At 36.0% G+C, this 12,201-nt stretch overlaps 2 protein-coding genes across 3 annotated transcripts; one reads left to right on the top strand and one right to left on the bottom strand.

Annotated features, from left to right (window-relative positions):
* Positions 1 to 1,517: 1,517 nt before the first annotated feature.
* Positions 1,518 to 5,568, bottom strand: LOC107863782. 2 transcript variants are annotated; one of them, XM_016709917.2, is made up of 3 exons: positions 5,441 to 5,568; positions 3,387 to 3,622; positions 1,518 to 1,891 (listed from the first exon to the last, which is right to left on the bottom strand). In XM_016709917.2, exons 2-3 carry the CDS (start codon positions 3,612 to 3,614, stop codon positions 1,832 to 1,834), a joined length of 288 nt encoding a protein of 95 aa, XP_016565403.1. In that variant the 5' UTR covers positions 3,615 to 3,622; positions 5,441 to 5,568; the 3' UTR covers positions 1,518 to 1,831. The 2 variants fall into 2 exon arrangements, with proteins under 2 accessions (XP_016565403.1, XP_016565404.1); XM_016709918.2 differs by having other exon boundaries at positions 5,128 to 5,457.
* A 1,613-nt stretch (positions 5,569 to 7,181) lies between these two features.
* Positions 7,182 to 11,009, top strand: LOC124896666. The gene is made up of 7 exons (XM_047408323.1): positions 7,182 to 7,327; positions 7,498 to 7,937; positions 8,044 to 8,120; positions 8,198 to 8,368; positions 8,843 to 9,157; positions 9,530 to 9,746; positions 10,996 to 11,009. Exons 1-7 carry the CDS (start codon positions 7,182 to 7,184, stop codon positions 11,007 to 11,009), a joined length of 1,380 nt encoding a protein of 459 aa, XP_047264279.1.
* Positions 11,010 to 12,201: the final 1,192 nt, after the last annotated feature.

Below are 12,201 nucleotides of genomic sequence, written 5' to 3'. Positions count from 1 at the left end.
ATAAATCAGGTACTTCTAAAAATTTTCTTATTCCAATAGTTCTATATTTATTTTTAGATTTTTCAAATCTTCTTGAAATCAAATTTAGTTGATTTAGAATTCTTAAACAAATGAAAAAAGTATTAGTTGTCATTGATTTTGATGACTTTTAATAGGGAAAAGTCTTATCATAAATATATCTAATTAATATTAGACTCTTAAATTAAAAAAAAAATATATTGAAATTCTGAGGACTTTTAATAAGGAAAGGTTTTATCTTAAATATATTTAATTATTTTTTAACTCTTAAATATAGAAAAAAAATAGTGAAAAGACGACTTTGTCTAAAGCAAGAACTTTTAATATAGGGCAAAAAATTCAAACAACATTTCTAAGACCCTTCGCACTTTTAATATATTATAGATATTGATTATAGATATAGATAGATTATAGATGTAGATATAAATTATAGATATAGATTATAGATATACAAATAAATAAATTTTACACGTTGAAAAACAACCAATCTTAATTATTCAGTTTTTAGATTCATCATTTAGATGTGCATTAAGATTCAGACGTCTGAATCTTAATAAAAACAAATGCAGCCTGAGCTTAGATATCTCACTGTATGTTCAAATTTTTGATCAACTCCCTCTCTAGTTTCGTCATTAACTTGAGACATACATTCCTCAACTTCACAATATAGCTGCAACATAATCGGGCTTAGTTAAGCCTTCTAAAGGTCCTTGTAAGGAAGAAAAGAACTCATACTAGAGCTGCAAATTTTCATAACAAGGCAACTCATAAATAAGATAAAACATTCAATTTTTACATGACAAATGCCAACTTGCATGTCTTGCCAGTTGGATAAATGCCAAAGCAATTAGTGGGGGAAAAGTTTTAAAAGAAAAGAAGAATATTCTTTTGTTATTTATCCAACGGTATAAAAAAAAAAAGTTTCCCATCTTGATTCCCTTTTAGCAACCATGATAACAAATCATAAAGAAATTACACATCGCGAAACGAAAAAAGATGTGAGAGAGAAGGGAAATCCATTCACATCCTTTTTTTTAGAAAAAAAAAAAAACACAAAGAACGTGGCTTTAGATCATAAAGGACTTGCCATTCAATATGGTTCTCTTATTAGCAGCTGATCTCGATCATCCGTATCTCCAAATTTCCTTTCAAAAACTGATGTAGAATCACCATCTTTCTCAAGGTTCTATGAGTATAAGAGGAAGATAGAAATATGGGGCCAATGACAATGCATTTTCCAGTATAGAGAGAATGCACAAAGGAAGGAAACACTAATCAAGCTCGAGCATTTAATCAGAGAAAAAAATATTTCTCCATCCCTTTTATATCTGTGGACCATCTTCAACCAGAAAACACCTAATTAAATTTCAGAACTTTCATGAGAAACTGTATGCATGCCACTTACACCATCTTTTTCCTGTGTAATGGTACACGAAGCAGCTTATCAACCACCAATCAACTAGATAAGGAGCTCAAGTTTTCAATTCAATTTGCAAATCTGGACAAGCTAAGGAGCTCAATAAACAAATTCAGCAATACAGTAGTGCCAAGGTTCCGGGTAAGAGTTCAAGGTAAAATCAACTGATGTTGATGGCGAACTAGCTAGATTATGCACTAGATAATTGAGATAACAAGTGTAAGTATAGACCTATTATGTAACAAGTATAATTTAGTTAACAATTAGAATAACATCGCTACATCAAAAATAAAAGGTTTGCAAAGATGCAACTGAAGCCCAAGATGAAGCAAGCAACATAAATGATCCACTGCATAACCTGATAAACTACCACTAGAATATGACTTTTGCTTCTTATCATCCAAGAGAGAGTCCAGAAAACAGTAATTCCAACTCTTCATCCTGTGAAGTGGTTCTCTGCATAAAATGTGAGATGATGAAAACATAAAAAACCCATTTCATATGCTTAACAATTAAAACAAAGCCAACAGAAATCTATGATACGCTTATAAACAATACAACGTCCACTAGCAAGTAGTCAAGCGACTGTAGAAATATATTGCTTCTCCCTCCTATAAAAAAACTTGCTCTTATACTAATCATGATGGTGAAACAAAGCATGAAAGACCAGCAAACATCAGAACAATTCTATCACAGTTTCTCCAACAATTACCCTATAAACAAATAGCCTGGCATTGTATTATCACCAAACAATTGGTTGATTAGACTGACTACCATAAGACAATGTGCCAAAACTTTCACGAGGGAGAGGGAAAAACAGCCACAAGAAGATATACAAGTTGTGTGTGGTATGAATTTCAACTGAACTATTCTTTTCTGATAGGAGATGAAAGGGTTATATTCTTTCCTGGCATGTTGAAGGAAGAGGAAAACAGTAATACGCCAATCTGTTTCAAAGGATCATGAGGACTTCTAAATTTACAGTATACGAGGCAAAAACCATAATTTTTCAGGATTTTTTTCTGGAAAAGTATTTTCTCAGGGAAAATTTACTTTCCCTCATGCATGAACTAATATTAATCTGTGGAGGCAACAAAACTCATACAACTCTTTTGAACACACAAAATCGAGCTTGTAACTTTGAAGGGGAGCCTTGGAGTAACCGGTAAAGTTGCTTCCATGTGACCAAGAGGTCACGGGTCCAAGCCTTGGAAATAGCCTCTGGCAGAAATGCAAGGTAAGGCTGTGTAAAATACACCCTTGTGGTGGAGCCCTTTCCCGAACCCTACGCATAGCGGAGCTTTAGTGCACCGGGCTGCCCTTTTTTAACTGATCTAGAGCAGAACTCATACAGGAAATATCTCTTGTTATTCCTTGAATATACCCAAAACTATACAAAATGTCAAATGCTAACAGTGTTACAACATTAGGTGACACCTATGCATGGAGCACTTTAAGGTAAATGACAAGTCACTCTCCCCACCTAGAGAAACTCAGCCCTCTAGGTATTTGTTGCTAATAAATCTATAGGATAGCAATAGAAGTCACTATTAAGTCATGTTGAAGATCATATATCAAATTCTTCAGACCGTTAGGATAAAGAAGAGTAGGCCGTAATCAGTGAATTTAACCCTGGATAATGTAGCATTGCCGAAATGAGAACCCAAGCAAGATATAAGGTGTGCTCAAATAAGATGTTTGCACAAGTCTCCTTTTCCCATAGCTACTAATTTGTACAACACTAAACTATAACAACTTTAAAACACGAGAAAGATATCACAATGACCATATATCCTAAAACACGAGATAGATGTCACAATGACCATATATCCTAAACATGCATATGCTCCCCGACCCCACCTCAACACAATCCACTTAACCCCTTTTTCTTTGTGAGTGTATGGGGTGGGGTGGGCAGGGCTGGGAAGGTTTGGATGTATGCACCATGTACCTGAATTGACAGAAGTTGCAGAATTTTGTTTAGGACGCGCATCCGATGAGTGGCATATGCACTGCTTGGTGGAAGTCTGCTCACTCTCTTCATTTCTTCATGAACTGCTCTCGTTTTCCCTTCAGATCCCATCTGCCTAAGTGCATCATTAGACGACTGGGTACTAGGGAGGCCGTCTTTTGGATGATTTAGGGCACTGGTGTGATTAACTTGATAGAAGTGATCCATTGAAATACCTATAGATAAAAAGATACATTAAAGCAGGGATAAATCAGAACCTCACAAGAGAAAAATAATTGAAAAAGGCATAGATTGGACCCTCTATAATACCTAAAATGCCAATACATGTACAGAACAGAGGCGGCAAACACACTAACTAACCATGCTTCTGAAATTTCGACACTACACGTCAATCAGCTATAACTTTAATTTAATACAACAACAACAACAAACCCAGTATATTCCCACCTAGTGGGGTCTGGGGAGGGTAGAGTGTACGCAGTCCATACCACTACCTCTAAGACAGGGAATTGACTGTAAACTACTATAAATTGATTAAGTGAAAGATGACAAGATATGCAAAAAGGGGAAAAGGAAAATCCCTACACAAAACACAATATGTTTCCGACTTATTTATTGTTTTTTTTAAAAAAAAAAACCTTCTGAAACTTGGAAATCAATCAACCTCTTCTCTTCATTCGCATTGTTGCATTCTCTATCTTTTTGTACTGTGTATTTGTATATACATTAATAAAAAAGAAAAGCTTGAGAAAGTAGGCAGCACAATGCACAACAAAAAGGAAGTAATTAGATGCACAAAATGTTGGGCGAGAGGCACAGGCATGGACAAGAATACATACAAGGGAATTCAATTAGAATGCCACACCTACAATTTGAATTTGTGGCCTAAAGCAATTTTTGAACTCCCGTTGCCACTACACTAGAATCTTCGCTCATATCAAGGGACTCAACAGCTTATATATAACAAAAAAAGTTCACTTTTGCCCTAGTTGCACAATATGATTTTTAGGCGAAGGGGATTCCAGTGAACTCTCTGCCAACACCTAACTACGCCTCTGGAGAGAGGTACCAGTTCAATTGAATATATCCTTCAATAAAAACGCATAAACATGCATTAAAAGTCCAGTTTTCTACTCCATTTGCCACCAAACCTTTTGAAATCACCTAATTATTTCAATAAACTCAAACTCCAAACGAAATTTTAAAAAAAAAAGAGAAGAAATTGTCAATTTGTTAGTGCTACATGTCTGATAAGCACATCCATTTTTCAACTTTTCCCCTTCAATACAAAAGCAAATCATAAGTTCCATCCATTCAAAAATTCAAAACATTATCAAAGAGAGAACGCTAATCTAACATGTACATATACATGAAATCAAACCCTTAATTATTACTCTCTCTGTTTCAATTTATGTCGCTAAAAATTCAAAATTCAAACTTCTAAACTGTGAATTCAGACACTAAAGCCTTAAGTTTTAGAAACTAAAATTTCTATATTTAAAAAACTACATAAAAAGAACCCCTATAAATCATAATAATTAACAACTTTAACATATTCAAGAGGCATATAAAGAAATTCCAATCAAACAAAAACTTATTTAACTATCGATTGTAACGAAGAAAGTAAAAGAAGTTTCAAAATAATAAAACAATTGCAGCAATAAAAAACTCAGTGTCCTCTCCAATAGCCGACCGGAAGATAGAGAGTAGCAAACCTTACCCCTACCCCAATAGACCCTCGGCTCAGGAAGATACGTGAAATCAAAGTCTTAATTTGTACTCCCTGTATGTCTCACATTATGTGCCACAATTTTCAAAATTCAAACTTCTAAACTGTGCTTGTGAGTGAATTCAGACACTGAAGCTTTCTTAAGTTATTCCTTGGGATAAAATTTATATATTCCAAAATTTATAGTAATTAGCAACTTAAAGTATTTAAAGACAACCAAAAAATTTAATCCAAGGAAAAATTTAATTGACTCTGGATTGCACCGCACAAATTAGAACAAAGAAAGGCAGAAATTAAAACTCACTGTCGTCTCCAATTGCCGACCGGAAAAACGTTTGTGTTTAGAGATTCTCTAGAATTAAAAAAAAATGAAAGCGATCAAAGTTTAAGGAAAATGTCAAATTGACCCCTTAAGAATTGGTATAGTCTCATATATACCCTTTTACTCGGTCAAAAATATTTCTACTATATAGAAAGTAGAGTTGAGGACGATCAAGGACAAACTTGTAATTAGGATCATTAACAAGGGCAAAAGATCTTTAACTTACAAAAACAGAGAAACATGTTATTTGTATACCGCTATACATCTTAATGCATACATTATATTTTTACCTAGGCTATCATGTTATATGGTCTTCTCTATTAGTTAATTTTTACCTAGATTATTAGTTATCTGGTCTTCTCTATTAGTTAATTTTTCTATTTGTCTCTTGAAATATCAAGACATTGGTTTTTCCCAAATTGATCCCTACTATTCTAAGAATATAAATATTCTTAATTTTTCATTTGAATAAATTTCTATTTTGGACATAGATATTATTTCTCTTTATTTTGTGCGATGTCGATTTTAACTTTGATATTTTCAATTCTCCATCTTTATAATATCTTTTTATATTATATGTAATAATTTTATTATTTTATTCTAGGTATTTATAGATTTTTGTTTTAGTTTATTAACATTATAAGTAGAATAATTTTATGAACTTATTACAAAATCTAATGCTATCTTTTATTTTATTATTTAAATATTACATGTAGTAAGTAAAAAAAAATTAGGACAAGTCTGCTCTCTCTCATACGCTCTCTCTCTCTTCACAACCAACGGTCTTCTTCTTCGACTGATCGGCCGGTGCCGGCGTCGGTGACAGGAAAGGGTACCTTTGTTTTGTTTCTCTCCCTTAAGCTCTCTCCCTCTCCTCCCTCTCTCTCCATCTCTCTCGAATTATTTCTCTCTCCCTTTCCCTTCTTTGCAATTTTAGCCACTAATTTCACCGGCGGGACAAGGGTTTCCGCCGGATCGACTGCGGCAACGAGCACCAGAACACAGATCTGGTAATGCCCAGGATACGCTCTAGCGACAGCTAGAGCCAGCGAAGCTCCGACGAAATTTTTCCGGCAACTGTATTTTCAGCAACCAACTTCAAAGCCAGAATTAACGGTACCATCAGCACACGAGATTACCCCAGTGACATCTAACCTTTATTATTTACATACTTTTACTAGTTATTATTTACCGCCTTATTTACCGTTCTCGTTTGCACTGCTGTTTTTTGTGATTAGAGTTGTGTCCTTTTGCTAGGCCAGATAGTTTTATCTGTGTGCGATCCCTGCTTCCCTACTGCTTTTTTAGTTTCATGCCTGCCTTTTATTGATTTTTGTTTTATGGTCTATCGGTTTAGGGATTGGCTTTTGGTTCTTAAGTGGTGGAGGTAGGGGTTGATGGTGGTATAGGGTCATGTTTGAGGGGGTTGGGGTTGGGGTCGGTTTTGGGTGGGGGTGAGGAGGGAAGGGCAGGGGGGGGTGGAGGATTTAGGTCGAGTGTTAGGGCTGGTATGGTGAGGGATGGTAGAAGTAGGCAAGAGGCGAGAGTAGATACATTGTGGGTAGGGTCGTGGAATATAGGAACCCTTCAGGGTAAGTTCATAGAGCTGGTTAAGGTTCTTAAGAGGAGGAAGATCAACATTGCATGTGTGCAGGAGACTAAGTGGGTAGGGACTAAGGCTAGGGATGTGGATAGGTATAAGCTGTGGTACTCTGGGTGCAATATGCGTCGGAATGGAGTGGGGATCTTAGTGGATGAGGAGCTTAGAGAGCAGGTGGTGGAGGTTAAGAAGGTTAGTGATAGGCTGATGATGATTACTCTGGTCGTTGGGGGGTTTCGCTGCATGTGTGTTGTGTTTATGCTCCGCAGGTGGGCTTGGCTGAGGAGGAGAAAATGAGATTTTAGGTTGTTTTGGATGAGGTGGTGAGAGGCGTGCCTAGTTCAAAGAAGACTGTCATAGTAGGGGACTTCAATAGGCACTTTGGGGTTTTGCCTAGAGTTTATGACAATGTACATGGAGGTTTTGGATTCGACGATAGGGATGACGAGGGAGCTGTTTTGTTGGATTTTGCTAGGGCCTTTGGGTTGGTGGTGGTGAATTCGAGCTTCCCGAAGAAAAAGGATCACCTAACTACCTTTCGAAGCGCGATAGCTAAGACTCAGATCGACTTTCTGTTGCTTAGGAAGGAGGATGGGGCTCTTTATAGGGACTGTAAAGTCATTTCGAGTGAGCATCTTTCGACCCAGCACAGACTTCTAGTGATGGACTTGATTATCAAGAAGGGAAAGAAGAAAAGGGCCGAAGAGGATCGGCCTAAAATTAGGTGGGGTGGCTTGACACCAGGTAGTGCATTAGAGATTGAGGAGAATGTAGCAGGTTTGGGGGTATGGAGGTGCAGGGGGGACGTGGAGACTATATGGGATAGGGTTGCTAGTTGCATCACGAAAGCTGCTAGAGAATTTTTAGGTGTTTCGAGGGGTCAGGCAGGCCGACATAAGGGGGACTGGTGGTGGAATGAAGAAGTTAAGAAGAAGGTGGAGACTAAGAAGAGGGCTTGTTAAGTTGATTGAGAGTAATGATGCAGAGGAGAAGCGGGTGAATAGGGAAGCCTATAAAGTTGCTAGAAAGAAAGCTAAGCTTGCAGTCACGGCAGCTAAGACTGTAACATTTGAGAGCTTGTATGCGGGGTTAGATGCGAAAGGCGGGGAAAAAAAGTTATATCGGCTTGCGAAGGCTAGGAGAGGAAGGGTCGGGACTTAGACCAAGTGAAGTGCATTAAAGGAGAGGATGGTATTGTTTTGGTGGAAGATGTCCACATTAAGAGGAGATGGCTGCAGGAGTATTTCCATAGGCTTTTGAACGAGGAGGAGGATAGAGGCATCGAGTTAGAAGAGCTGGAACGCTCAGAGGTGAGACATGATTTCAGTTATTGTAGGCATTTTAGGGTGGAGAAAGTCAGATAAGCTATTTGTAGAATGTGAAAGGGAAAGGCGACGGGGCCCAATGAGATTCCAGTGGATTTTTGGAAGTTTATAGGTAAGGTTGGTTTAAGGTGGTTGACTGATTTGTTTAACGGTATTTTCAAGACGGCAATGATGTCGGCGGCTTGGAGGTAGAGTACGATGATTCCATTATATAAAAATAAGGGAAACATCCAGAGTTGCACTAACTATAGAGGTATCAAGCTGTTGAGTCATACTATGAAGATTTGGGAGAGGTTAGTTGAGCTGAGATTGAGGAGGATCGTGCCCATTTCGGAGAACCAGTTTGGTTTTATGCCTGGTTGCTCGACGACAGAGGAAATCCACCTGGTGAGGAGATTGGTGGAGCAGTATAGGGAAAGGAAGAAGGATTTGCATATGGTGTTTATCGACTTGGAGAAGGCTTATGACAAAGTTTCGAGGGAGGTTCTATGGAGATGTTTAGAGGCCAAAGGGGTCCCGGTGGCGTACATCAGAGTTATTAAGGACATGTACGACGGAGGAAAGACTCGGGTGAGAACGGCAAAAGGAGACTCAGAGCATTTTTCGATCGAGGCAGGGTTGCACCAGGGCTCGACTCTTAGTCCATTTCTGTTTGCATTGGTGATAGACGTGTTGACACGGAGTATTCAAGGGGAGGTACCGTGGTGTATGTTGTTCGCTGATGATGTAGTGTTGATTGTTGAGACGCGGGCGGGTGTGAATGAAAAATTGGAGGTTTGGAGGCAAACCCTTGAATATAAGGGGTTTAGGTTGAGTAGGTCCAAGACGGAATATATGGAATGTAAGTTTCGTGAGGTAAGGCAGGAGGATGATGTCGTGGTAAGGTTGGATTCCCAGGAGATCCGAAAGAGGGATAGTTTTATGTATCTTGGGTCTATAATTCAGAGGAATGGCTAGATTGATGAGGATGTCTCTAACCGTATTGGAGCTGGTTGGATGAAATAGAGGCTCACCTCAGGAGTGTTGTGTGACAAGAAGGTGCCACTAAAGCTTAAAGGTAAATTCTACAGAGTGACAGTCCGTCTTGCTATGCTATATGGAGCAGAGTGTTGGCCAGTCAAGAACTTCCCCATTCAAAAAATGAAGGTAGCGAAAATAAAAATGTTGCGTTGGATGTATGGACTTATCAGAGTGGATAGAGTCAGGAATGTGACCGTTCGGGAGAAGGTCGGAGTGGCTTTGTTGGAGGATAAGATGCGCGAAGGAAAGTTGAGATGGTTTAGGCATGTGATGAGGAGGGGCACGAATGCCCTAGTTCGTAGGTGCGAGAGGTTAGCGTTAGATGGCTTCAGAAGAAAGAGAGGTAGGCCGAAGAAGTACTGGAGGGAAGTGATTAGACATGATATAGAGCAGCTTCTGCTTATTGAGGACATGACCCTAGATAGGAAGGTGTGGAGGTCACGGATAAGGGTAGAAGACTAGGTTGTGTGCGTGGTTTTAGTAAGTAGTTAGAAGAGCTCAGATTGAGTCGGGCTAGTAAACCTAGGATTGGGTCCAAAGATAGAAGCCCGGTCAGGCGGGCGTGGGTCTCTTTCTCCTATTGCGCTTATTTATTTTATTTCTTATTGCTCCGACTTCTATTTTTATGTGTCTTATTCTTTGTCATGTTATGCCATCCATCTTGCTTCTTATTAAATTATGCTTTGATCTACTTTTCTTTATCTTGAGCCGAGGGTCTATCGAAAACAGCCTCTCTACTTCTCTGGAGGTAGCGGTATGAACTGCGTACACTCTACCCTCCCAAACCCCACTTGGTGGGAATACACTGGGTTAGTTGTTGTTGTTGTATTACATGTAGTAAGTATATATGTATATTTAAGTTTTACTTATCTATTATTCTTAATTGTCTATATAGATAAACTAGTTTTGTTAGTAATTGTTATTTCTAAATTATAATTTAATGACAATATAAATGGATGATCTTTTAGGAATTTATTATAACTATACCTCTATTTTTTATCAATTATTTTTATTACTTATATTAAAATATATCTATAAAACTATCGCTCTCTATTATTTTTAATTGTATAAATAGATATTAAAATTTTATTATAATTAATAATTTTAAAAAATAAATTTCATTCATGTCATTATTAAACGTTAATAATATATGCACTTAAGTTACTATTTTTCACTTTTCTTTTTGGTCTAATCAATAATGCTTATTGTTTCTGTAGAGGTTTGTTATATAATTTTTTAAAAAAAAATCATGAGTTGAATGACGAACACGAGTAAAAATGTTATTCAATGATTTTGTAATTTAACAACATAATCCAATTTCAATCAGTTAGTATTACAAGCAAAGATTATATTAAATTTTTGAAAAGTCATTCAAGTTATACTAAATTGTAACGAACACATGAAAACAACACATTGGAACAATAAAAACATCGTGTGTATGTGTAAGAATATGAACTCAATTTTTGTCTTCAAATGGTCATCAATTGTCACCCTTATCATAGAAGCTTTTTTCAAAAGGTAATATTCAATACCATGCACTTTTCTTTCTTCCTTTAAATTAATCTGAAATTTAATGTAATTACTTTTTGCAGTTGCTTCACTTTAATTCGGAACATAACTAATGTGAGTATGAACTATCGATTAATTTAGAAATTAAAGAAATTAATTAATTTCTAATTTTATTTTTTTCTTAATATAATAAAAATTGAATGAAATTAGTGTGATAAAAGCAAAGTATATGTTAAATTGAAATAAAAATAATAAATAAAAATAATTTATTAAATTATTATTTTTAATATTTAATAGAGCATAAAAATATCAAGACAAATAAATGAATCAGATGCAATGCTTGAAATTTAAAGTAAACTAAGTAGGCGTTCGGCCATAAATATTATTCACAGTATTTCATAATACTTTTTTACTTTATTTCAAAATATTTATTTGGCCATAAATATTTCAAAATACTTTTTCACTGTTTTTGAATTTTGAAAAACACCTCAAAAGGTGTTCACTATTTTTAAATTCACTTTTTGTACTTTTAATTTATTTTTAAAAAAATAATTTTTTTATTTTCATAAAACTCTACAAATTTTCAATTTTTATAGCTTTAAACTTCAAAAATACTCATTTTCAAAATACAATGATCAAATGGATCCTACGAGTATTTCCTAAATTTAAAAATCGTAGATCTACATCTAAATAGAGAATTAAGTATGTATTTGATTTCATTTTAAACATTAAAAAATAATTTAAATAGTTGAATTAAAGGCGAGACTCTTGATTAAACATTTTAAAAATAATGACTCTTGTCTTAGAGGCAAGACTTAGCCTAAGAACTTTTAAATTACAAGAAGTTATGTCCCATGGCCCAGAGTTGACATCACAATATTGTGTCTAGATTTGTGAGATATTCTATAACTCTTGCCTTAGAAGCAAGACTTAACCCAAAAACTTTCAAACAACAAGTTACGCCCAAGGGTAAGAGTTGATACTGCCACATTGTATCTTGATTTATGAGATGTTCTATAACTTTTGCCGCAAAATGACTTTTTGGACCCCTATACTATGTCGGTTTTGTAAGTTAGTCACTTTTACTTACATGTTTGTCATCTGGACCCCTGAACCCACTAAAAAACAACATTTTAAACCCCTTTTTTGGTGAGTGTAACACACTCTCCCCCACGTCAGCTGCCACGTCATTTAAAAAATAATAATAATAATAATAATATTACATTAAATTCTAAGTCATTTCTAAAATACTACATAACAAATTAAATATTAATTAATTTAATTAAATA

Source organism: Capsicum annuum, chromosome 3, assembly GCF_002878395.1.
Source record: "Capsicum annuum cultivar UCD-10X-F1 chromosome 3, UCD10Xv1.1, whole genome shotgun sequence".
In the NCBI taxonomy this organism is placed as follows: Eukaryota; Viridiplantae; Streptophyta; class Magnoliopsida; order Solanales; family Solanaceae; genus Capsicum; species Capsicum annuum.
The sequence above is the reverse complement of the archived record's forward strand: the minus strand, read 5'-3'. Positions and strand labels throughout refer to the sequence as shown.